This window comes from Nomascus leucogenys, chromosome 11 (assembly GCF_006542625.1).
Source record: "Nomascus leucogenys isolate Asia chromosome 11, Asia_NLE_v1, whole genome shotgun sequence".
NCBI classification, from domain to species: domain Eukaryota; kingdom Metazoa; phylum Chordata; class Mammalia; order Primates; family Hylobatidae; genus Nomascus; species Nomascus leucogenys.
Window position 1 is genome coordinate 107,418,833 of NC_044391.1, and position 27,582 is coordinate 107,446,414.

The 27,582-nt window shown below is 44.0% G+C and overlaps 1 protein-coding gene across 2 annotated transcripts in view; it reads right to left on the reverse strand.

The window, feature by feature from the left end:
* Window positions 1–27,582, reverse strand: part of DGKG (diacylglycerol kinase gamma) — a 210,405-nt gene that overhangs the window by 129,788 nt on the left and 53,035 nt on the right. For both annotated transcript variants that reach the window (XM_030822950.1, XM_003256600.4), the window contains exons 3-7: window positions 25,553–25,629; window positions 16,639–16,804; window positions 15,998–16,060; window positions 7,357–7,527; window positions 2,958–3,007 (exon numbers count right to left, since the gene is read on the reverse strand). In XM_030822950.1, coding sequence (XP_030678810.1) covers window positions 2,958–3,007; window positions 7,357–7,527; window positions 15,998–16,060; window positions 16,639–16,804; window positions 25,553–25,629 — 527 coding nt within the window. The remainder of the gene's footprint in view (window positions 1–2,957; window positions 3,008–7,356; window positions 7,528–15,997; window positions 16,061–16,638; window positions 16,805–25,552; window positions 25,630–27,582) is intronic.

Below are 27,582 nucleotides of genomic sequence, written 5' to 3' on the forward strand. Positions count from 1 at the left end.
TCCAAGATTTAATGAGAAAACGTAATTCAGGAACAAAGAATTGGACTCAGTTTTGGGCTATGTAAATAGAAGCAGAGTTGGCAGATTTCAAAAGGAAAAAGTTCCCCTGAGGTCTTTCTGGTCAGGCCACATTGGGATACTTAAAGAGTCATAGGGGATGGATTCTGTTCTGTGCCACATTTCAGGAATGGCATTTACAAACCAGAGCTTGTCCAAAGTGGATATTTAAGCCTGCCTTATGAGAACCAGTGTAGGAATAGAGAATTTTAGCTTGGAGAAGATTTTAGGGGAGATGTGATAGCGCCTTCAAATACTCGAAGGCTTATTGTATGGGATAGGTATTCCACTTGTCCTGGCCATGTATGGGGGACAGAAGGAAGCAGAGGGATGCAGGGAAGGGAGGAGTTGAGGATTGGCTTATTTTGGCCTCCCTGCTGGATTTGGGGAGAAGGGGAACAGAAGCAGGTTTTGAGTTGAAAACGATTCCCCACCACACAGAGGAGTGCCTGTGTTTGAGAAGGAAGCCCTCTCCAGCAGTCACCCCCAGCAGTGGAATGGCTGTCTTAAGGTAGGAATCCATATGCCAGGGATTCCAGGTGAAAGGTTGAATCAGATAACTCTTTTGAGATTTGCTTCAGTCTTCCAATATTACCTTTAAAATGTATCTGGAATTTAACAACTTCTTACCACCTGCAATTATTCTACCCTGCACAAGTCTACACCATTTCATGCCTTGATTGTTTCAATGGCCTCCTAACCAGCATTCCTGCTTGCATTCCCTCTGTCACCCAGGCTGGAGTGCAGAGGCGTGATCTCGGCTCATGGCAACCTCCGCCTCCTGGGTTCAAGTGATTCTCCCACCTCAGCCTCCAGAGTAGCTGGGACTACAGTTGCCCACTACCACACCCGGATAATTTCTTTTGTATTTTTAGTAGAGACCGGGTTTTGCCATGTTGGCGAGACTGGTCTCAAACTCCAGACCTCTGGTGATCCGCCCACCTCAGCTTCCCAAAGTGCTGGGATTATAGGCTTGAACTACTGCACCCAGAGTACAGTGATTCTGTTGAAACATAAGTCAATCATATCACTCCTCTGCTCAAAATCATCAATGGTTCTCCATCTCTCTGGAGTAAAAGATACACTTTTTTTTTTTTTTTTTTGAGACGGAGTCTCCCTCTGTTGCCCAGGCTGGAGGGAGTAAGTGGCGTGATCTTGACTCACTGCAACCTCCACCTCCAGGGTTCAAGCAATTCTCCTGCCTCAGCCTCCTGAGTAGCTGGGACTACAGGTGTGCACCACCATGCCCGGCTAATTTTTGTATTTTTAGTAGAAACGGGGTTTCACCATATTGGTCAGGCTGGGCTCAAACTCCTGACCTCGTGATCTGCCCGCCTCCCAAAGTACTGGGATTACAGGCAAGAGCCACTTGCCCGGCCAAAGATAAACACTTTTAATCACCTATAAAGTTTAATAAGCTTTGCAAACTCCCCACTCCCCTACCCCCATCCCATGACTTCTCTGATCTCATCCCCTATTACTTCCTCACTCTGATCTCATCTGTTTTCTCATTCTGCTCCATTCACACTGGCCCGCAGTGAATCTTCTAACATGCTAGGGACCCTTAGGACCCTCGCACTCACTGTTCTTTCTCCTGGAAGGCTCTTCCCCTAGAATTACTCCCTCACCTTCTTCATGCCTCTGTTTGGATGCCCCCTCCTAGAGAGGCCTTCCTTGGCGACCCTCGCTAAAGCTTCAACTTCTTCCAACACTTCCTCTCCTGTATTTTTCTTCTTAGCACCCATCCCTACCTGACACGTTTTTACTATGCTGCTTAGTGTCTGTGCTTGGACTAGAATGAAAGCTTCATGAGGGCACGGAACTTTGTCAGTTGGCTACACTGCCATACCCTCAGTGCTTAGAAGAGTGCCTGACATGATGCAGACACTCAGTAAATACGTGTTGACCAAATGCTTGAGAATCTGTGATTCTCTGGATGTTCCCTCAAATGACCCAACCCACAGCATTGTAATGTGACTGGAGGGATCCCACAGAGGCACCCTGGGGCTTAGAGGGAATTGGGATGATTCAGTTTGTCTAGTGGACTTCTTCCCGTCCTTCCTCTGGTCTGACTCAGCCCCATGCATCTCAACCTCAGGGCCTTCCTGTTAATGAGCCCTATCTCTGACATTGACAGTCAGGACCACAGGGCCTGTCTGACTCTGTTTGCCTTCTTCTCTTTCCATTCTTCCTTTTACTCCATGAGCCTTGATCGATCCTTGCCTATTCCTGAAGGGGTGAGGGTGAATCTCAGGCTTTCTCAAGTGCAGCAGGATGGGAACATGTACTTAGAGCAGACAGAACCAGACTCCTAGGCTAGTGCCCTGGAGTAGGAGAAGCAGCCAAGGGTGACGCCAAAGCACATCAGCAGTGACCAGCAGCCTCCTTCCTTGCAGATCAGCAGTGACCAGCAACCTCCTTCCTCACACATCAGCAGTGACCAGCAGCCTCCTTTCTCTCAAATCAGCAGTAACCAGCAGCCTCCTTCCTTGCACATCAACAGTAACCAGCAGCCTCCTTCCGCCTGCCCTTTTGCCCTGGTCTTGCTGCCTCCCCCGCCCTCTCCTCTTGGCCTCAGGACTCCTGCAGGAAATTGCAGGAGGCACTTGTGAACTGAATGGGAAGTTAAACTAGGTGACATGCTAAAGCATCCCTCCATCCTGAGATTTGATGATTCCCAGGCTTCTAGAGTGAAAAGGTAAGTTGGAATTCACACTCTGCAAGGCTGGCCCTTTGGAAATGGCGGGTGGAGAGGTCCTAGTTGGATTTCCTCAGCCTGCATCGAGACATTGCTATTAGTACAAAGACGGAGCTGAACATTTTCAGATTCTTCCTCTGCTTGCTCCCTGCTCCCCCAGCCTTTCTCAGGTCCACGAGGGATATTTAGAGTGAGAACTTACCGCTTGGTCCAGGAGACCGTTCTCATCTGAATCATAGAGGCGAAACATGACTGTAAGAAACACAGAGGTAAGCCTTGAAGTGTCCTCTAAGAAGCACGGATGGCTGAAGTTTTGATGCTGCCAAGTTTTTAGATTAGTTCTGTCACCACTGTGACGGAGGTTATGGCAGCCAGCTCTCCCTCCCTCTGAGCGCAGAGTCTGACTTCCTTACGGAGCGGCTGGGCCAAGGGAGGAGAACCACCTGGCTTCTGGACCTGTCTAAGCAATACCTATGTGGCTGATCAAGCCCAGGTCATGAGTGTGATTCCCTGGGGAGCATGAACACCTTTCAGCATCACTAGAACACAACCTAAAGCAAATGCCCAGCTGGGGGTGGGGCAGAGGCACCAGAATTTTGCTTCTATTTAGCATAGAAAGTGTAGAGTTAGGCAGATTTAAATCCTAGGGCTGCCCTGCCACTTCTGGGGGGTGCCCAACAAGTTACTTAACTTCTTTGAGCTCAGCTTCCTTATCTGTAAAGTGGAGAGAATAATAGTTGGTTTCTCCTAGGATTATTATGAAGATTAATGTATAACTGATAGGCCAAATCAACTGGGCTTAGAACATAGAAAGCACTCAACAGATGTTACTAATTTTTATTTTCCTTTTAAAATGAACATTTATATATGGCATTTAACATATACAAGGTACTGTCCTATAGACTTTCTCGTTATTGCTTAATCCTCAATAATGCTATGGGGTAGTTATTACGGAAGCCATCTTTTCCTTTTTCTTTTTTCTTTTCTTTTTTTTTTTTTTTTGAGACGGAGTCTCGCTCTGTCGCCCAGGCTGGAGTGCAGTGGCGCAATCTCGGCTCACTGCAAGCTCCGCCTCCCGGGTTCACGCCATTCTCCTGCCTCAGCCTCTCCGAGTAGCTGGGACTACAGGCACCCGCCACCACGCCCGGCTAATTTTTTGTATTTTTAGTAGAGACGGGGTTTCACCGTGGTCTCGATCTCCTGACCTCGTGATCCGCCCGCCTCGGCCTCCCAAAGTGCTGGGATTACAAGAGTGAGCCACCGCGCCTGGCCTGCCATCTTTTCCTTTTTCTAAAGGTATTCGGAAATATGCCATTCAGAAACATCTTCAATCACGTTCTAACTGCAAGGAGGTGATGTAGGATAAGGCAGATCTGGGAGAAAAATTTGGACAAGGGACTACATGTTTACTTATGGGACCTGGAAACCTATATTTTACTCAACCAAAAGGCAAAGATCCTGTCTGTGGTCTCGTAAGTCAGCATGGCAGGAAGCAGAGATAAGCGTTTCTTCATTTTCCTGCTATTCTTTTTTTTTTTTTTTTTTTTTTTTTTTTTTTTTTTTTTTTGAGACAGGGTTTCACTCTTGTTGCCCAGGCTGGAGTGCAATGGCTCCATCTCGGCTCACCGCAACCTCCACCTCCCGGGTTCAAGCGATTCTTCTGCCTCACCCTCCCGAGTAGCTGGGATTACAGGCATGCGCCACCACACCCGGCTAATTTTTTGTATTTTTAGTAGAGATGGAGTTTCTCCATCTTGGTCAGGCTGGTCTCGAACTCCAGACCTCAGGTGATCTGCCCGCCTTGGCCTCCCAAAGTGCTGGGATTATAGGCGTGAGCCTCTGCGCTCCCCGGCCTTTCCTGTTATTCTTTAAAATCCTTCATCATGCCTGCTTTCTCTGCGGAGCACCCATTGACTGATGCGGTGCAACCCCTTGGGGCATGTACTCAGCCCGGTCCCCTTATTTCTGCTAAGTTGTCCTTGTGTCATCATTTCCTCCTAGATGTTTTAAAGTCTCTGCACCTTGTGTTTTTTCCAGGGGTGTATCGCTGGTCCAAGTCAAAGTCCTTTAAAGGTAGGGTCATGGGCTTTCGATTCTTTGTGATTCCTCAGAAGGTCCCAGTCAGAGGCATGCATCATATGCTGCTGACTCACCCAGCAGATGGTTGAGTGACATAAAGGACAGACCTTTTCTGCTAGCATTATTCCAGGACTCTGGGCCTAGGCGACTCTCCAACGCTGACCTCTCTCTGGTCTTACTGTGCATGAACAATAGAACTAGAAAGACCTGAGTCAGCGTCCTTAATTTTAGCAGTGTAACCTCGGGCAAATCTTTTAACCTTCTTGTGCCTTCCTTCTAGGTTACGGTGAGGTTAAAATGAGAATGCATTCAAAGTACTTAGCAAATATAAGGTGTTTATTGATGATAGTTGTTATTATTGCATTGGCAGTAGGTGTGGGATTTCAGGCTATTATTTCCAAAAAATACATGTTTGGTTTTTAAAAAGAAAAGTTTAACTTGTTTTCAATCCTTAAAGTTAAGGAAGGATATAAATTGATATGGTTTAGTAAAAAGCAAACTAAAATGAAAACTCTATATGACCAAGTTTCTGCAACAAAAATTGCAGGCCGGGCGCCGCGGCTCACACCTGTAATCCCAGCAATTTGGGAGGCCAAGGCGGGCGGATGACCTGAGGTCAGGAGTTCAAGACCAGCCTGGCCAACATGGTGAGACCCCGTATCTACCAAAAATACAAAAATTAGCTGGGCGTAGCGGCAGGCACCTATAATCCCAGCTACTCAGGAGGCTGAGGCAGGAGAATCACCTGGACCTGCGAGGTGGAGGTTGCAGTGAGCAGACATCCTGCCACTGCACTCCAGCCTGGGCAACAAGAGCAAAACTCCATCTCAAAATAAATAATAAATAAATAAATAAATAAATCCAAATAAATTGCAAGGAAAAAATTAGCAAAAGATGGAAAGGGATCCAAGAGATCAAAAGAGAGTAAAGAGACATAATAACCAGTGGTGATGTATGAATTTTACTCGGATCCTGATTCAAACAAACAATTAAAAATATCTAAGATAATTGGAAAAACGTGAATACTGACTATTTGATAATAGTAAAAGGAATCATTTTCTTTAGCTGTAATGATGGTATTGAGGTTATATTTAAGAAGAGTCTGTGATTTTAGAGGTACATACCGAAATATTTACAGATAAAATTATATGATGCCTGGAATTTGCTTCAAGATACTCTGAGGTAGAGGGAATGGTGGGAGGTAGAAACACAACAAGATTGACCATCACTTGATAATTGTTGAAACTGGGTGATGGGGCCATGGACGTTCACTGTACTCTCTACTTTTATCTTTCAAATTTTCTGTAATAAAAAGTTTCAACATTTCTTTGCATGGCCATTAGAAGACTCAGGTGGAGAGTCATTAATATAAAAAAATCTGTCACCTTCTCTTTGGTAGTCACTAACAAATACAATGCCTGAAACTCAAAATCCAGCTAAATGCTGGAAATAATTTGATGTTTCACTTTTAACATTAGCTAGAAGAAAACAGAAATCTGCTACATTTGCCACCAAATTAGCACTTAAGACTTGCAATTGTTAACACTTCAAACCTATGGGAGAGATTCTAAGCTCGGCTAATGAGCAAACTGTTTCATTTTGTTTTTGGCAAGAGTTAACCTTTGGCAGACTTCCCTTGCTTATGTTTAAGTTTTGTTGACTAGTCTTGTTATTAACTGGCATTTTGACTTTGGCTATAACGTGTACATTTTTTTCCCCTTACTGTCTACTTAAGTTCCCAAGAGAAGCAAAGACAATACAGATTTTTAAACAAGGTCCTATCATCTCCTATTTTTTAAGAAGTATGTCTGTAGGCTCACAGAAGCCAGAGAAACCATCACTGGACTGAATCATCTATGAGAATGCAGGCTGTTTCAGCCACTGTGAACTTTCTGCCCCCAGCTCTTACTCTCCTCCTGAAGACATGTTTTTAAAACCTACTTTAGTAGCACCACGAAACTGAGCTCAACTCCTTTAATTAACTGGCCCCCTCGTTCTCTAGAGGCCAAGAATCTTGGGGTGGGGGGCATAGGTAGAGAAATGGACAAAGCCTTATCAAGACAGAGGTTGATGAGATCTCAAGAAAAGAATATTTCCTCATAGTTAAAGAGTTGCCTGGGCACGGAATAGGGGAAGGAGGACAGATGTTGAATATCTTTGTTTAAAAAATCTATTAAGAGGAGGTAGCAGTTTTCTGAGTAAAGGCTTTCAGGAAGTCCTGCCAGCAAAGCAAGGAGGTCTTGACCACTTGATGGGACCCCTTCCCCTTTCCAGATTCTGGTTCTCAATACCTGGGTTTCAGATGCCCTTCCCACGTGATACACAACTGGTACTATGTCCCAGGGTGGATTCTAGGAGTTGTTCATATCACTGCTGGTAACAGGACAAAGAAACCTCCCCAAAGAGGCAGGACCTATATCCGTGATACCAGTTCAACCTCCAGTGTGTTTAGGAATAATGGATAGAACCCCAGATCTTTCTCCAGGAAAAAGCTGAAACCCCTTGACAGGGTGAGCACTTACACTCCAGCTTATCCTGAGGCCTCCCCGTCTCCAGCAGGGACAGGTAGCACACAACATCCTTCAGGTACACCATGGGGGATTCCAAGCTTGAAGACCGAGGGACGGGGGGTTCCAGGGGTGTTGCAGCCACTTGGTCTTCAGTTGGTGCTTGCTTCTCAGCCATAATTGATTCTGCGATGAACAAAAGGAAAGCATCCAAGGACATTTTCTGTTTAGTAAATATTAACCCCTCTTTGTTACCCCATCCTTTTCATGGTAGAGGCAAGAATTTTGTAGAAGTGTCTTCAAAAGCTTTGGTTACATAGATGTGACCAAATTGGTGGCCCTAGAAATCCAACCTGTGGAGTTCATATTCTCTGAAGGGATCCCATGCTGACCCCTTTAAGAGTCTATTTCCTTGCAGGAAATTCATCTATACTCTAACTATTCGGAAAAGATGATGGTGATTATTGGTAATATCAATAATCAACAGGTAAATGTCATTTGGCCTACTTTTTTGGGAACATACCCAACTTGTAGAAGTAATTTTGGCTGGGATTTCAAAATGGTAAATGGCCAACAGTCATTTCTCAATAAACCTTGCAATTTTCTTTTCAAACACATTTAAAGACACATAAAGAATGAATATTCAAAAGAGAAAACTGGGATTGATAATCAATGAATCTCCAGAAACTAGGAAGAACTCAAACTAACTGCAAGTCTAATCATTTGCACGAAGAAAATGCAGAAAGCGGATTATTGTACCACAAGAATGGGGTAAGTTTTCCCTTTAAAATTTCCCATTTCTAAGGTAGGAAAACACTTTGTCTCTTCCACACTCTGTCCTCTGGTTCAGAAATACAAGATCTATTACTAACAAGAAAACTGGGCACCCCTATTTTCCTGCTTGAATTCTATTTTTTGAGACACTTTGAGTGCTGTCTTCCCTCTCTACCTCCGTGCTCATCAGAAATGATCTCTTAATATCTACTAGGAGTGTACAACTCACAGAAAACAACTAGCCAGGGAACAAAGGGAAGATGGGCAGTGGAAAATCCAATGTTTTAGGTGTTGTAATATTATACCACCAAGTAACAAAGTACTGAAGGTAGAGGCAGTGGGAGAGACAGCCTTGATGGTAATGTCTGTTGAGGAAGGCAATGTTACCTGTACACTCCTCATTCGGAGAAACAAATAACCAAGCAATGGGAGTAAATATTCCATTTTAGGCAAGCAGGGCTGTGCTAGATGAAAGCCTTCCAGGTTCCAGGGATTCGGTTGTGGGTCTGAGAAGGGAGTTAACCATCATCCAGATGGACAATAGGAGAGACCAAAGGTCACTGACACACTTTGTATATTACAAAGGGCCTCATGAAGAAACCAAGATGGAGCCTGTGAAATGCAGCTGCAAAGTGAGGAAAGAAAGCTTCATCCTGAGGTCTCAGAAGACCAGATTTTCAAAAGTAATTTTCTACTGGCCAAGGCCTTAGCAGGATGCAAGAAGATATCACCTCTATTATACAAAAGCAGAAAGCCTCAGGGTTCGACAAGTAGAGATGAAAATACAATAGGATGAGATAAAGACAGGGATAGTGAGATAGGGAAGGTTGTAATAAAATTACATATTGAATGAAGTATTAAGATTGTCACTGGAGGAAAACATGGGAACAGGCCTTTGTACTGTGTAGTCCACTACACCCAAAGTTATTGCTAGGTCCTCAGATTATTCATCAATTAAAACACTATCGGTGACTTCTACCTTGACTAAAATGGACTAACAGAGACCAGATTTACCCTCTCACCTAAAACAGTGACAAAACTGGACAAAATGTATGAAACAATGGTTCATAGGATATTACATTATTAGGGAGGACCAAACACTGATCTCTGAGAACATGAGCTGACTCCTACAACTGCCACATCAGACTGTTTGGAAAGAGCTTCTAGGCTGCAGCACAGAGAGGGGGAAGCCAGGCCAACCCTGGAAGTCTGTCTGAGTGGAGGTGAAGCTGGAATCTGGAACCCACAGTGGCTAGGGTTCACAGAGCAGGCACTGGAGAGGAGGGGATGCACAGAGAGCTAGCTCTGAATATGTGTAGAAGTTCCCGTTTGAGTAACAGCAGAGAGTTCCCGTCAATTATTCAGCTGAGTAGTAATTAGCACACTTGTGGAAGGAAAACACCTAAGGCTAAGGCTGGGGAAAGAACTAGGATTAGAGGGAATATCCCTGGAATGCAAAGAGAACCAGGAGTAATGCCTATTCCCACCAACCAGGGTAGAAAACCCCCATAATTCGTGAATCATCGATAGAGTATTCAGAAACATTGTTTCTCAGTAGTGAGTAAATGCCTTTCTGGTCCTGTCCAGTGAAGCTTAAAAGATAGATCCAAAAAGATCAGACTTGTTTCCAAGTAACCTAACTGTACCTAAAAACAAAGGAGTATTTGTACGAATGTGAAAATCCAGTACTCAACATTTAGTGAAGAGGCACCATAAATTCTATACAAATTCTTCCAGAAAATTTAAGAGGAGGGAATCCTACACAACCCTTTTTGTGAGGCCAGCATTACTCTAAAGCCAAAAACAGACAATGATATGATAAGACATGAACATGCAAATCAATATCCCTTATGAACATAGAGGCAAACGTTCTTAATATTTTAGCAAATTGAGGCTCATAATATGTAAAAAGAAATTAAATAAGACCAAATAAACAATTAAGTACATGAAAAGATACTCAACATCATTAAAGCACAAGAATATTTATAACACTTTTATTTATGATAATTATAAACTGGAAGCAATCTAAATGTCCATCAGTAGGCTAACAGACGAACAAATTGTGGAATATCTATTAAAACACTAATCAGTAACTAAAATATGTGAACTATTGATACATAAAAAATGGATAAATCTCAAAATTATTATGTGGAGTGAAAAAAGGCAGACCCAAAAGAGTAGATAGTGTATGATGTCATTTATATAAAATCTAGACAATGTAATCTAATATATATGGCAGAAAGCAGATCAGTAGTTGTATGGGGATGAAGGGTGGGCAGGTAAGGAAGGTGGAAAAAAGGGATTACAAAGAAAACTTTTAGAGACGATGGGTATGTTCATTATATTAATTGTGGTACTAGTTTTACAGGTATATACATACGTCAAAACTTATTAATTAATTATACACTTAAAACATGCAATTTTTTGTCAATTTATATCTCAATCCTTGGATCTTGAACCATTTCTCTAGTTTTCACTGAAGTCTACTGCTCACTCCTGTCATAGAGCTGCAGGGGTCCAGGAAGGCTGAGAGACACTGTCTCATTAGTGTCCTTCCTCTTCATTCTGCTTTATATGAAATAGCCCTAACCTATGGCCATCTGAGTACGTCCCTCAGGTACCACCAGTAAAAAATGCCAACACCCTCTTCTGGATCATAGAGGTTCTGTCCTGGTGCCATGTCCTAAACCCTTTCGTGTGACGGCTCTTGGGCAGACCTAACTTCTTTCACTTTCTCTCTTGGTATCTGTGTTACTTGTTCCCTTCCAGTTGGGCAGTGTGGCATAGTGGGAAGAGCTCCAGGCCAGGCAGCAGAAGACTGTGATTCCACCACTGAGTTTGTGTTCAATTGTGTGTGATTTAACACCCAAAGTATGTGTGTGTGATTTAACACAAGCAGGCTTACTCCACCACACTCAACCTCAGTTTTCTCATCTGTTTAAAGAGGGGATTGCATTAAAACTGATGTTTACCCAAAGTCTTGAATTACAGAAATCATTCAAGTAAATGACTTAACTAAGTGAAGAACAAAACTGGGTCCCAAGTCCGGGCGCGGTGGCTCATACCTGTAATCCCAGCACTTTGGGAGGCCAAGGTGGGTGGATCACCTGAGGTCAGGAGTTGGAGACCAGCCTGGCCAACATGGTGAAACGCTGTCTCTACTAAAAATACAAAAATTAGCTGGGTGTGGTGGTGGGTGCCTGTAATCCCAGCTACTCAGGAGGCTGAGGCAGGAGAATCCCTTGAACCCAGGAGGTGGAGGTCGGGAGGCAGAGGTTGTAGTGAACTGAGATCGTGCCACTGCACTCCAGCCTGGGCAACAGAGCGAGACTCCATCTCAAAAAAAAGAAGAAACTGGGTCCCAGATTATCTATACAATACAGTCTGATCCCAATTCTGTAAAAAATTTATAGAAAAATCTACAAGGAGATTACACACACTCACATGTAATTGCATTGGTGAAATTATGGGTGATTTTATTGTGCTTTTTTAAAAACACATTTTTTAGAGCACTGTAAAATTCAGAGTAAAACTAGAAGAGGGTCCAGAGATTTTTCACACACCATGCTTCCCTACACATGCATAGCCTACCATGCCTCACTCCCCCACCAGAGTGGTACATTTGTTACAGCTGATGAATACATCAACACATCATTATCACCTGAAGTCTATAGTTTGCATTAGGGTTCACTCTTGGTGTTCTACATTCTGTGGGTTTGGGCAAATGTACAGTGACATGCATTCACCATTATAGTATACAGAGTAGTTTCACTGCCCTAAAAATCCTCGGTGCTTTGCCTATTCATCCTTCCCTTCTCCTGACCCTTGACACCACTGATCTTTGTTGTTTCTTTATTTTTTTTGTGTCCTTCAAATTTCTTACAATGTGAGTATATTACTTTTATAATTTGGAAAAACTAACACAAAATACTGGGAGACTTTCCTTGAGATTTCAGTATTCCAAGTTGCTGAAACATCTCAACAGCCTGAGAAACTAATGAAACACCAGGACACTGAAGTTCTCCTTGTTCATCCCAGTTAGTCCTGGGCCTTCATGAAGGGAAAGGTGGGCTCAGCCTTTCCTGAGCTGACATTCTGACAGTGATAGATTGCTCAGGCTGCCAAGCTGAAGTCTGGACCCTGAAATCTCCGCTTTTCTGTCTTTATGGCTCTGGGAATGAAGTGGGCTTTGCTAGATCTGAGCTTGGAGACTGATCTGATAGGCCTAGACAGGCCACATGAAATAAGAATCTAAGCTCTTTCCCTGGCTTCCACCTGGGCAACAGGAAAAGGGTGGTCTTTTCAGCAGATGGCCTGATTGAAGTTGAGTCCAGGACTTGGCTCTTCCTTGCCAGCAGAGGCTCCTGTCTGTGGTGACCGCCTGGTCCTATAATTCTTGTTTCTGGTGAACAGGGACATCTAATTAAGACATCTGTGGAAGAGGGCCTAGCAGGAAAAGGTTTTTCCCCTTAAATCTCAAGTGTCAAAAGAAGATGAAAAAAATGCTGTATACCTCCTTGGACCAAGAGTCAGATAATTGCCCTTTCATGATTTTACTACAGGGGGCTGATTTTTCCCATACACAAGGAAAATGGTACGCCACAAAATCACTTCTCCAGGAGGAAATCTCTGGAAGTTTCTCTTTTAGACCCAGAATAATACAACTATTGCAAATAGCATGGAGGTCAAATAAGTCAGCTAATTTCCATTATCATCATCGATCATCTTTTCTCAAATATCACATAATGATATATCCCCAATAAGTTATTCCTTGGTACCCCAGAAACATTAGCCATGAAAATACAACCTGCCCAGACAATTTGGAACCTCGATGAATGAATTGTATCTTCTTCTAGGTTCCTCTTGAAGTTCCAGATAAAATAAACCCTGTCTCTACAAAAAATAGAAAAATTAGCCTGGCACGGTGGCATGCACCTGCAATCCCAGCTACTCAGGAGGCTGAGACAGGAGCATTGCTTGAACCCGGAAGGCAGAGGTTGTGGTGAGCTGAGATTGCGCCGTTGCACTCCAGCCTGGGCAACAAGAGTGAAACTCCATCTCAAAAAAAAAGTCTCTAGGTAAAGAATTTGGGGCAGGATGCTTTTCACCACTGTTTCTTGGTGGGAGTTTTAAATCTCAGAGCTCCTAGTTTCACCCTTTCCTCCCTAGTATGAGAATGATTTATGCCAGAATATGCCTCCTCTAGTCCACAGAAGATAGAAGAGTTACCTGTGCCTTACGTCCATTTCACCAAGGGGCTATGGACTAGCATGGCTGAGTGGTGTGCTGGGCAGGGCATGGACGAGCCAGCACTTTTGTGGAGTCTTGCCCTGCTGCTGTCCCTGAAGCCTTCAGGAAGGCACAGCTGCTCCTAGTCCTTGCTTTCTGGTGCTCTGTGTGCAGCCTGGAGTTTGCTGAGCTTATGATCCAGGGGTAACTGTTTTTCCCCAACCATGCTCTGCTTTCCATCTATCATGAACTGTTTATCTCACCAGTCCTTCAGTTAAACACTGAAAACTCAATAATCCTTCCAGTTTCTCTTCTTGCTGTGACAGAAAAAAAGATTAGAACTACGTTGAAGAAACTCTGTCTTCCAGGTCCCTGTTGCAATTAGTTCCCCTTCTCCTTCAGCTGTAGTATCTCTAATCTATCTTGTTTTATATATATTTAAAATATAGGCTGGGCGGGGTGGCTCAAGCCTGTAATCCCAGCACTTTGGGAGGCTGAGGTGGGCAGATCACGAGGTCAGGAGATCGAGACCATCCTAGCCAACATGGTGAAACCCTGTCTTTACTAAAAATACCAAAAATTACCCGGGTGTGGTGGCGTGCGTCTGTAGTCCCAGCTACTCGAGAGGCTGAGGCTCGAGAATCACTTGAACCTGGGAGGCGAAGGTCGCAGTGAGCAGAGATCATGCCACTGCACTCCAGCCTGGTGACAGAGCGAGACTCCATCTCAAAATAATAATAATAATAGTAATAATAATAATAATACTGGATTCTTTCTCCTGGCACATCCTAAGAGCTGGAATTCACCTTTGGATATCTATAAAGCTTTTCAATAAAATGATAATGCACAGTTAAAAAAAAAAAAAAAAAAGGTCTGACTCTCTGAGTCTTTGTATTGAAAGCTTTAGGAGCAACCTGGGAGAAAGAGAGCCCATGAGAGACCTTTCATGAGAAGAGGATGCCCAGGTGACACACTTGGAGACTGAGGTTGCAGGCTGAAGGAGATAATGGCAGACCATACTGAGTTAAGAATAGAGTATACTTCTGTGCTGGGTGCGGTGGCTCATGCCTGTAATCCTAGCACTTTTGGGTGGATCACTTGCGGTCAGGAGTTCGAGACCAGCCTGGCCAAGATGGCGAAACTCTGTCTCTACTAAAAAAGTACAAAAATTAGCCAGGCATGGCAGCACACTCTTGTAATCCCAGCTACTCAAGAGGCTGATGCACGAGAATAGCTTGAACCTGGGAGGTCGAGGCTGCAATAAGCTGAGATTGTACCACTGCACTCCAGCCTGGGGGACAGGGCAAGACCTTATCTCAGAAAAAAATAAAAAAAAAAAGAATAAAGTGTACTTCTGGAAGGTGGCCTGAATAATAAATGCTAATATTTATCAAACATTTACTGCATGCCAGGCACTGTTCTAAGCATTAGCATATCTAACTCACTTAACCTTCATAACAACATTTCTTATCTCACTTAGGGACACTGAGGCACAGAGACATTGTTCAAACATGCCCACGGTTACAGAGCTAGGTAGTGTTGGCTCTGGGAATCAAACCCAGGCAGTCTGGCTCCTTAAGCAACATGTTCTGTTGCCTGATCCAACTTGAGTTGATAGTACTCAGGACATTTGTATTGAATACGAGAATAGAAATTAAGTATGGTAACCTTTACTTCTCATTTTTGTAGGAGCTTCTGGCCTTGGGCCTGGCCAGCCAACAGCAGAGAGGAATGGCTTCCCATTGATAAACGTGTCAGGGAAGATTCCACATCTCTCACAGCCCAACAGCGGGCCTATGGGCAGCAGGCACCACTACAGCAGCCCCACTCATTCCACAGGAACCAACCACACCACCAGGACCACGGTGTCCTCTCTCCATATAGGAAAGACTGCAGGAGTTTTGAGGTTGGATGATTCTGGATTGAATCCCTGGCTCCACAGGTCACACCAGTGGTATATAATCTCTTAAGGCCTCAGTTCCTCATGTGTAAAGTGGTGTGATTGTGAAGCTTAAATGAAATGTGTAATGAGCAGATGCCTGGCAAATATATCTTCAAGGCCATTTGAGCTGGCTTCCCTTGTTAACTTATTAGCAACTCCTCAACTTAATCAAAATAGTGTATATATGTTGTTGGAAGTCAACAAGGGCACATTTTTACCCTCTTGCTCTGTTCCTCTCCAGCCACCCACTGGTAGAGTCATCTGCACCTCAGCCTTAGAGCCACAGCCATCTCTCTCTGTCTCTCTCTGTCTCTCTCTGTCTCTCTCTCTCTCTCTGTGTCTCTCTCTCTCTCTCTCTCTCACACACACACACACACACACACACACACGCACACACTTTCCCATGAGAAGGCTCTCCACTTTCTGGGCAGGCAGTCATATCAGAGGTAAACATCTAGCAAGCTGTCCCAAGTCCTGACCTGCTCAGTTCTAGAGCAAGTGAAGCAAAAACCTTTACCCAGCCTCAGAATCCGAGGACATTCAAATGACGGGAGCCCCAGAGATGGAGGTTCTGAAGGCCACAGGAGGACAAGATCTGCATAAGATTGTACAATTATATGAGGACAGCACTGTTGGTTAGGTTTCCCCACTTCTCCCCAAGGATGAGGTATTCCCTACTTTTCCCACAAATCTTACATTCCAAGGACTTACCAGTATCAGGGGCACAGGCCTCGTCTGCTTTGGTGGCATTATCTGCATTCTGTGTATTAGTATCTGAGGAACAAAAAGAAGATTTAAAGACCAGCCCAGGCCCTCCAGCTTCTTGGAAGGACAGGTATGGGACCTCCCCATGGGACCTGGTTCACCTGGGTTGTGTCTGTGTCTCTGGGTTACTGTCAGCTGGGTTCATGCTCGCTTATTGGGATTGGCTGTGTCTCCCCCATTATAGCCCAAGCTCCAGGAAGACAGGGATCGTGGCTTCCCTCTCCTCTAACACTTCCAGGCTAGTCCCAGCCTGGACACAGAAGCTGAATGTGCTCCATCCGTGGACCGTCAGCCTTTGCTGAAGGCTCTCTTCCCCCGCCATACATTATTTTGTGTCTCCTCTTTCCCCATCCTGCTCTTTGATCCATAGTGGCAGGAATTATACCTCCTCTTATTCCTCTTGCTGAGAGGTTCATCAGAGCTTCCTGTAAGGCACTACGAGGAAAGGCGTCCCTGTCCCTTGGTTCATATTCGCACCCATGGGGCAGTTACTCTGTTCAGGGGACCCTTTAGGAATGCAGTCTGTGGCTGTGGCAGGGGCTGAGAGCTGCACAAGGTCTTCCCATCTGGGGGAAAGCTCTGTGTACCTGGGCTGTTGGCCTCGCTGTTGCTGGCTCCCTCCGTCGGGTGGTCAGAGGTCTCCTGTCTGGGCTTCTGGCTGAAGGCCAGGAAGAGGTGAGTGCTCAGTGGGTGGGGAAGGTCCACCTCCAGGTACGCCCTCATGAACAGCTTGAAGACATCATAGCTAATTGGCTGAGAAGGGGCAAAAGGGCAAAGTCAGTGGAGAGAAGCAAAGGGACTGAGAGGAAGAGAGAGGAAAAGGAATAGAAAAGCTGGCAGGTGAAGGAAATGGAAAGGGAGGCAGCAGGACATGGAGGAGCTGATGGGGACAGGAATGAAAGGGCCAGGGAAGTGATAGGGAATGAGAGGCACAGGTTGCAGGGGATGGGCGTAAGAGAGAGAACATGCTGTGGTTGCATATTGGGGCTTGGTGGGGCACAGAACCAGGGCAGGCTCCTGTAATAAGAAATGGTATTATGTAAATTTAGATAAAAAGGGAGAGGTTAGAGAGTGAGCCTTGGGAGTGGAGGCCGAAGTGCAGGGCTCTGCCTTAGTCCAGGCCCGTGTGAGGGATGTCGCTTTAATGAGCAGGGACAAGATCTGTGCCCTGGAAACCTAGTTAAGATGAAGAAAGATGCAGTTGAAAATATGATGGAAAGAAACGGTTCTTCTGTAGTATCTTGGTTTTCCTCCTGTACCATGACGGATGTGATGCGTGAGTATTCAGGTCTCAGAAAGTAGGAAAGACCTGGAAAAGAAAAGAACAGGCTCCATCCTTCATGACTTTCATAGTCCTGATCTTCCCTGGAAAAACCCTCAGTAACAAGGGGGTGTGTGTTTCTGGCTCAGCTGCTTCTCAAAACATGTCCTTGTGAAGGTTTTAGGCACCAGGAGAAGAGCAGGAAGCCAAGGACAGAAGGTAGAACCAAGAGATGTGCCAAAAACTAGACCCTCTTCCTGCTGTGTCTCTCCCAGTACCGCCTGGCTTCTGGTCCCAGGCTAGGAGCAGCTATGCCAGAAAGGGCTGCTGCACTCAGCAAACACTCAACAACAATAACAGTTTGCAGTGAGTCATCACTGGCTTGTGCTTTGATGGCATCAGATTCTTCATCAAATCGGCAGATGCTCCTGGAAATCATTGGAGGAAGCATACTCTGAGATCTGCTGTGCAGGCTTTTGTGAATAATAGCAGCCATGAGAAGAAAATCCCTTTGCAGGAGCGTACTTGATGTGCCCATCAAAATGTTGGTAGCATTTAACCCCTTGTCTGTTCTGGGAGATCTGGGAGACGTCCCAGAACCAGAGACTGGCTTACATGTGTATAAACAAGTTTGAGTTCAAAATCTTGGCCTTAAAAGCAAGTAATGGCCTCCCCACCCCACTGGGGGGGCTCACAAATAAATTTCTGTTTGGCACCAGGCTTGGCTGTTCTATCCGTCTCCTTTGCAGAGTGAAGGAAGTCTGATTCAGCTGGGCAGAGGCTCTTACCAGATTAGGGGAACTCCAAGCAAATGGTGGACTCACATTTCTTGTGACAGCTATCCATCTCTCTCTTCCTTTTCTGTTCCCGAGTCTCTGTGTCTCTTTATTTCACACTCTGTCTCTCTCTGCCTCTATAGTTTCATTGCCTCAGAATGTCCTTTCCTCCCACATCCTCCTCCTTTTTCCTAATATACAATAACCAAATCTTTTCTTCCTCCTTGCTTTTCTTTTCTTTTTCTTTTTCTTTCTTTTTTTTTTTTTTTTTTTTTGAGACAGAGCCTCGCTCTGTCACCCAGGCTGGAGTGTAGTGGCACGATCTCAGCTCACTGCAACATCTACCTCCTTAGTTCAAGCGATTCTCATGTCTCAGCCTCCTCCCAAGTAGCTGGGATTACAGGCATGTGCCGCCATGCCAGGTTATTTTTGTATTTTTAGTAGAGATGGGGTTTCACCATGCTGGCCAGGCTGGTCTTGAACTACTGACCTCAAGTGATCTGCCTGCCTTGGATTCCCAAAGTGCTGGGATTACTGGTGTGAGCCACTATGCCCAGCCCCTCTTCTCCAATTGTAACCCACCCACCTTGATCCTTGATTCCATCCTCGCTGGCTCTGATTGCATGTCCAGCATTTTCTTTTCATCTACCTGCAAGTATGTTACATGTCCACTATTCCAAAGAAATTGCTGTCTACCAGATCTGCTGGCCCATCCTTCTCCCCTTTCCTTTCAAATTTCTCCAAACAGACCAGATTAGCCTCCTCACCTCCTTAATCCCATTCGGATTGGATCCTAGCCCATTGCCTCTGAAACTGCTTTGTTGAAGGTCACAGACACAATCGTCTCTTTTTAGACTGTCTCATCTTTGGCCTCTCTGCAGCATTTCATCCTCTCTTCTTTTCGAAACTCTCTATTTTCCATGGAGTTGTTCCGTTTTGGTTCTCTTCATTCTCTACTTTGATTTGACTGAATAATATGGCACTGTTCTTCATTAATTTGTTTCTAAAGCTCTTTTTGCATTGTCTTTTTGTACCACTTTAATTGACAAGTACTTTTTTTTGTTTTATATGATTGCTTTTTATTTAAGCTATATTTATTTATTTTTTATTTATTTATTTTATTTATTTATTTATTTATTTATTTATTTTTATATTATTATACTTTGGGTTTTAGGGTACATGTGCACAATGTGCAGGTTTGTTACATATGTATCCATGTGCCGTGTTGTTTTGCTGCACCCATTAACTTGTCATTTAGCATTAGGTATATCTCCTAATGCTGTCCCTCCCCCTCAGTACTATTTTAAAGGTACTTTTCAGTTCCAAAGTGTACTATTAATCTCTTTCAGCTAGCATCAAATGAAAACTATCAGAATAAAATATTTCTGGAAAGCAGACTGTACTAAATGATCTAATAAAAAGAAAGTTTAGTTAAACAGTCTAACATTATGCTGTAAAAAGCCAAAGCCAAAAGATCATGAAACAAGATCAGCATGAGATTCAGGAAACCTCGTGACTGGTCTCAGACCAAGCGCATTTCTCCCCTTTTTCCAATCTGTTTCTTCTTCAGCAAATTGTGAGTGCTGAACTAGAAGATTTCAAGTTCTAAACTTCAATTAGCTTGCTCCCTGAAAACCAGCTCCTCTTCCTGACTCCACAATTTCTGTTAATGCCAATTACACCATTATGCTCCCAACATTACAGGCTGAGCTTTGAACTGTCAGTTGGCTGAGACTAGTTCTTGTCCCTTCCTTCTGTCCACTGTTCTTCTGCAACATCTGTCACATCCAGACCTTTTCTATGTCCATCGTCCCTGCTGCCATGACCAAAATTCCTGGATTCTGACTTCTGTTCCATACATCTCACCTGGGCCATTGCAATACCTCTCCAAAGCTTCCTTATCGCCATGCCCATCTGTTGGTCCTCCCACCTATCTTACCTATCCTTGCCCTATTGATCTTCCTAAAGCACAACTCTGATAAGATTGCTTCTCTACTCAAAAACTTTCCATGTGACAGGCGCGGTGGCTCACGCCTGTAATCCAAGCACTTTGGGAGGCCGAGGCGGGCAGATCACGAGGTCAGGAGATCGAGACCATCCTGGCTAACACGGTGAAACCCCCGTCTCTACTAAAAATACAAAATATTAGCTGGGCGTGGTGGTGGGCTCCTGTAGTCCCAGCTACTTGGGAGGCTGAGGCAGGGGAATGGCATGAACCCGGGAGGCGGAGCTTGCAGTGAGCCGAGATTGCGCCACTGTACTCCAGCCTGGGCGACAGAGCGAGACTCCATCTCAAAAAAAAAAAAACTTTCCATGGTTTCTAATTGCCCATGGAACTGAATTGAGATCAACTGATGTACTACTGTGTTCTTACACTATACATTATAAAATATTTGCAAAACTAAATTGGCAAGTGGAAATTAGATGAATGTAAATAGAAGGTCTAATATGCAGTGTTCTACAGTCCAGTGGACCATCCTGTGTACTCTCCTATACCTTTGGGATTCATAGCCTCCAATAATGCCCTCCAACCTAGATTTGTAGTTACTTCAAGCTCTGAGATGATTCTGGTATTTTCTCCTATTATTCCCCATGTGCATGTATGCACTCTGTCCATGCTGACCTCTGTGTTCTTCCCTGACCAACCCTCCATGCACTCTACCCTGCATGAACTGCTTCCATCTTTACATGTTCAAGTTCCAGTCATGCTTTAAGGCCCAACCCAGATTCCACCTTTTCCAGAAAGCCTTATGATCTTCTATCCCTGAATTTCCCTACTTGGCACCTTGGTTCCTGCATTGTGACACTCATATGTGCTGCTCTGCATTGATATATCGTTGTTTGTGACAGACCTTTGTTCCTCTACTCAATCCAGAGCTCCTGGAGGTAGTGATAATGTCTCCTTTCATCTTGGAATCCCCCACACCACCTACCACAGGGTTCTTCATAGGTATTTGAATGGATGATGTGTCCTAATCAGTGCACCTGAGGAATAGCCTGGTGCCTGGTCCCTGGATGTCATCTACTATGGGATCCATTCAGTCTACGTATAGATTGAATAGATATATATATCTCCACTCACAATTTGCTGAAGAAGAAACAGATTGGAAAAAGGGGGGAAATGTGCTTTATATATATATACATATATTTATGTGTATATGTGTGTGTGTGTATATATATATATATATATATACACACACACACACATATATCTTGAGCCTCTCAAGTGCAAGGCACAGTACAGTCCTGGGCACCAATGAATTAGGCATGAGTCCGTATCTTCAAAGAGTCAGTGTTATATAAGAGGTAGAGGTAAAGATATTGAAATAATTGCAATGCGTGGTCATCAGTGGCAAGTGCCATAGGAAAAGAGCTGACTAACTGTTATGAGAACTTAGAAAATAATACTGATGGAACTCATCCAACCATGCATGTCCCTATCCTAGAGAACAGGATGCACAGAATAAACCCAGAAGCACAGAACATGCAAACCAGAAGAGTCTCAGAGGGCACTCAGTCTTCTGATGCCCCCGAGGCTCAGGAAATTCAGTAATGAGCCCCAGCGAGCTAGCAGCAGAGTGAAACCAGAAGCCAGACCTCCTGACTCCTAGTCCAGTGCTCCTGCTACTATATCTGTCACAGGGTCCAGAGCTGGTATAGTGCTCCCTGACACTCCCTCCCAGTATCCCATGTTCAGCAGGCAAAGACATGCAACGATGTGCCACACTCTCAAGGTGATATCTGGGTTATGCAAAAGTTCTTTAAAAGCACAGCCCAGGAACACAGTAGCTGCTTAGTAAATGCATGATGAGAGAATAACTAGCGAGTGGCTAGGGGTCATGCCCAAACCAGATGACCAACCACTATAAGGCATGCTGGCAATTCTCTGAGACCTGGACTAACATCCCAGGCACGTTCATGGTTCAGGCCAAAGGAACTCTGTTTTCCCCCAGCAGCTTTTATGCAGGAATTAGCTGGGCAATTTGCTTCTGCTGCAACATGCTTAAAGAGAGTGTGTTAATCCCTACACAGACCAAGAAGAGAGGAGAACTAGATGGAGAGCTTAGCAGGCATCAGGCACTTTCATTCTCAAGACAGCAGTGTGGGGAAGAACTGTTACTGTCATTTTGGGGATAAAACAAACTTTGGCAACATAAGTAACTTGCTGAAGATCATAAAGCATGTGATAGAGCTGGGTTTTGTGCTCAGGTGTCTGGGTCCGGGCTCACAGTGCCACCAAGCCACCTGCCTCTTTTGCTCTTTTGGGTTTTGTCCACTTTCTAGCTGTCTGCCACCACTCTGTCCTCCAGAGGATCACTTGGTACTGATGGGCAAGCACATGTTCATCACGGCCAGAGGCAGCTCTGTCACTCTGCAAAGTTTTATTCCCATCCTACCTTTGCTAGCAATCTGCCCCTTCCCACAGCTAACTCGTTTCTCACTGAGACATTTTAGCAGCAGTAAGCCATCAAACTCAAGAGAAATTAAACCCTTCTTGTTTCCCTAACCCCGTGCCATGACATTACACCTACTAGAAGTCAGCTGCACTGTGTGAGAGAACAAAATCAGAGTGCCAGAGCTCCCTGGGACCCAGCAGTGCCTGGCATTACAAAAAGTGGGGGCCAGCCCTGACAGAGGTGAGGGCGGCTGCGTGCTCATAGCAGCCAAGTGACTCCCTGCTTCTGAAAGCTCCTGTGGCCTCCACATCCGCGGTGGCCCTGACCAAACTGTTCCTCTCCCACTCATCAGCCCCAGGGCGGACAAGCTGATTAGCAGCCCCCGCCAGGCTTTGTTCCCGTGTTTTTCGAGCTGGGGGTGGGGGGTGTGGGGCAGTGAGTTCTTTGCTGGCTCTGCTAACTTCTCTGCATGGTTTCTCCTCAGGAATATTCTTTGAAATGGTGCATTCTCAATCTCGCCCCTGTTCTGGCAACCTTCTTCCTGCTTCAATCTCTCTGCAACTGGTGCATTTTATCCAAAGCCCCTCTTAGGTGTACCTTGAGGGCACAGGCTCTGTTGATTCATTTCCAGTGTCCAACAGAGAAGGTGTTGACTCAGTTTTGTTCAATGGATGACGTGAATAAGAAAGTGGCCAGTGTCTCCCTAAGTTAATCCTGCAGATCAGTCACTTTGCTGTGGTTAGTCTTCATAAAACAACTCAGGAGCAGGGAAAAGGGAATTGAGTTAAACACATTCTGGGCAAAGGGGATGGAAGAGGGATAATAATAGGTACAAATTTTTAAGTGCTTGTAGAGTGTTAGCCACTTTGCAGAGATCCCGTCATTTAATTCACTCATCCACAAACTTCGAGGCTTTTTTTGTTTTGTACAGTTTATAGATGAGGAAAGTAAGGCTCAAAGATATGAAATATTATTCAAGACCATTTGTTGATGAAAGAGGTAGAAGTCTAACTTAAGACCATGTAATTCCAGGGTCATGGCTTTCAAAACTGCCATGTAGGAAGTAAGTCCTGGAGGGCAGGAACTGTGCTTCTATATTTTTATGCCTTCTACAGTGCCCCGTATGGTGCATAGAAGCCCAAGAAATGTTAGATTTATTGAATTTGGAAGTAGGGGGAGGTCTTGCGTTCATTTATTCAGTCCACAAATATTTATCGAATGCCTGCTATGAGCCAGATATTTTTCCAGGCACTGAAGACACAGCAGTGAACAAAAATATGCTAGTGGGAGAGACAGACAATTAATTAGGTAAATTATATAGTGTGACAGGTGGTGAGAAGTACTTAGGAGGAAAATAATGCAGAGCAGGGGGATAGGAAGTGTCAGGAAAGAGGGCTTCAAGTTTTAGATGAAGAAGGTGATGATCACTGAGAAGGTGACTTGAGCATAGACTGGAAGGTGGTAAGATAATGGAGACTGTGATGTGCTGAGGAGGAACATTCTAAGAAACAGTAAGAGCAAGCGCAATGGTGCTGAGGTTATGGTGACACTGGCTTGTTTGATAGCATCAAGAAGGCTAATATGCTGAAAAGGAATGAAGATGGGGAGAGTAACAAGAGATGAGGTCAGAGAGCTGGGGGAGGTGCAGATTGTAATGACCTTCATGTTTACTCTGAGTAGGGATGGGGGGAACCATGGGAGATTGTGGAGTAGAGCAGTGACAAGCTCTGACATAAGTTTTAACAGATTGCTCAGGATGTGTGTGAAGAATAGACTGAAGCAGCAAGGGCAGAAGCAGGGAGACGAGTTAGGAGACTCTTGCAATAATCTGGGCAAAATATGGTGATGACTCAGGTCGGGATGCTAGCAGTGCAAGTGGCGAGATGTATTGATATTTTGGATCTATTTTGAAGGTAGATCTAACGGAATTTGCCAATGAACTGGATGTGGGATGTGAGAGGACAAAAGTTGATGATGACTGCATAGTTTCAGGTTGAATAACTTGAAGGGTAGAGTTGTCATTTACTGAAATGGGGAAGACTGCTGGAAAAACAGGCTTTATAGGGGAAGATTAAGGACACATCAGTTTAGTTCATGTTAAGTTTGAGATGCCCATTTGATTTTTAAGTGTAAATGTCAAGTAAAGGGATAAGAAGAAATCAGGAGAATGTAGCATCTTAAAACCAAGTGAAGAAAATGGAGGATGACTTGACCAACCATGTCCAGTGTTGTTGAGCAAAATTGCCATTGGATTTAGCCATAGGGAGGCCCTTGGCTATCTTGACTAGTGGTTTGGGTGGAGGAGTGAAGGTTACAGACTGATGCAAGGCATTTCAAGAAAGTAGGAAAAAGATAATTTGGAGGCAATGAGTATAGATAAGTATTTTGTACAGTTTTGCTATAAAATACAGGAGGGAAATGAGGTGGTACCTAGAGGAGGAAGTGGAGTCAGGAAAATGTTTTTTAATATAGAAGAAATAACAGGATGTTTACATGCTGATGGAAAAATAAAATATGCAAAATAAAGTCGATATGAAGGAGACAGAGGTAGAGATATAGAAAGAAAAGGAGGGAGGAGGAGGGAGGGAAAGAGGGAGTCTGGGGAAGACGTGTTGCTGAAGGAATGCCTGTCAGTAGGCCAAAAGAGGATGGGGATGTGTGCACACCTGGGGGAGCTGGACTTAGATAGGAGCATGGAGAGGTCATCTCTGGTTACAGAGAAAAGGTACAGATAGGTGGGCATATGGGGTGAGGGAGCTTGTGAAAGATCTGTTCTGTTCTATTTTCTCAGTGAAGTAGAAAACTCAGTTGTTAACTGAGGATGAGGAGAGGAGGGGGTGAGAGATGAGCAGAGGAGAAGTGGTGGTAGTCTTCTAGGACAGTGGAACGAGTGTATGGGCTTGGGAAACATATAATGCCAGGTAGCACAAATGGCTCACTTGAGACTTGGAGGAAACATGCTGAGGAGCAATTTCTTCAAGACAAGCGGAGTCTCCAAGAGGGAAACAAATTATGGAAAGGCTAAAACACAGGGGTTTTTAAAGGCTTAAAATGGAAATGTTCTTACCTCATGTGGGTCATATTGTTTGAGGCTCCCACCCTCATTAAATTCAGTCAAGACATCTTTTATCTTCTTGGAGGAATCTGAAGAGACACAATTCAAATGTGAAACACTGGCAAATAGCTAATGGAAGCTGGGCCAAGTAAATTCTCCCTGTGTAACCATGTTTATGTTGGAGCTGCCCCTCAGTCCCAGAAAATCTGGAGAAATGTCACCCTCTTCTACCCTTTGTCCTCTCACTTCTTCTTTTCCATCTGATTTCCCCCTTGCATCTAAATAATCTTTCTGAAACACAAATCTGATCAGATCATATCCCTACTCAAAACCATTCCAGGGCTTTCTGTTCCTCCAGGATAAAGCTTACCATTCTTAGCTTAGAAGATAAGCCCTTAACTTGGAATACCAGCCCTTGGTGATTTTATCTACCCTATTCCTCATTTCCCTATTTACTCTATGTTTCAGCCATATCAAGTTACATTTCCAGACACCCCTGAACATATTGTGCACTCTCTCATGGTGTTTCTTCTCTGTCTTGCAAATTTCACTCATTCTTCAACATCCAGCTCAAATGTCAACTCCTTTGTAAAGTCTTCCTTTGCACCAGTCAGAGTTAAGCATTCCCTTCATTGGCTCCCACGTGACTTGTACACAACTATGTAATAGTGCTTGTCATATAGTGTTATAATTATTTATTAACTTGCCTATCTTGCTCATCTCCTGCTTCAGCTTTACCTTGAGAGCTGTTAACTGGCTGGTGAGTCTTTGTCTATCATACTAAGACCTGACGTGTAACTAGGGCTCAGAAAAACAATATGTAGATGAGTATATAAACATCTGAGTGAAAATTTCAAAACATTAAAAATTCATTAAGTATGCAGGATGGGTGGGCATTAAACCCCATGAGGCTCTGTCCTTGGTGCTGAAACACTGTTGTACACTATGGCAAGATAGTTTCTTCTACTTCTGGAACCTTGACAACTCTGTCCCTTTTTTTTTTTTTAACCTGATTTTTATTTTTTATCTTGATGGATAAAATTGAGCTACTCATTCTGACACATAAAACATAACCTCAATTATGTCTCATAATTAGCATGGTTGATTTTATGTTCCCATGGTATTTCTCACATATTTCTGACAGCCAGAAGATTTTCCTCTGAAAGTTGAGGCCTCCACCCACCCGCCATGATTTCCCCTTAATGTTCCCTCTGTGTTGCATTTACATTGGAAGGGAATAAAGAAGGACTCAGATAATTCATGAAACATGATGTTTTGGAAAATGCTGCTTTCCATAGGAAATCATTCAGAAGCAACTGGAGGCAAGACTGGCTGCTTCTTTTTGGAATTTTATAAAGGAATTGGAAATCCAGAAAAGAGACTCAATAGTTGTTGTTAAAAACACATTATGAATGCATCTTGTGTAGCTATCAGCACTCTAGATATCAAAGCAAACCAGGGTTTCTCTGACCTGGGCTCTCCCTCTCTCCCAATATTGTGGGTAATTAAGAGCTTTCCAAGCTCCATTATTGTTGCTATTTAAACATCTGAGCCAAAGGACAATGTTATTAAAAGCTCACACAGTGTTTTTTGTTGCCCAGGCTTTTTGTACAGAGGGTTAATGTCTCTTAAGCCTAGGTAAAGTAGACATATTCGTGGGCTGGGCTGTTCTCCATGGCTTTGCTGACTTGGATTCAATCAAGCAGAAGTTCTAATCATTTCAGGATTGAGACATATTGAAATACAACAGGAAAATGCTTCTGTTGCCTAAAAATGGAAATTTCTTTCTGAAATTCAAAACAGATGTTGAAAAACTAATAGCTCAGTAAGAGCCAGGCAGCAGATGCTGTCAATTTGGGCTGCTTCCATTCAATTCAGAAAACACTATGGAGGTGAAGATGTGGCAAGATACTGTTAATGGACTAGTGGGAAAGATGATCTAAATAACTGTGGTACTAATAGCTGTCCCTTACTGGAGACCTTCACCTGCAGAGTCTCGTCAACTCTCCTCTACTAATCCATGCAAGTATTTTCTTCAGTTT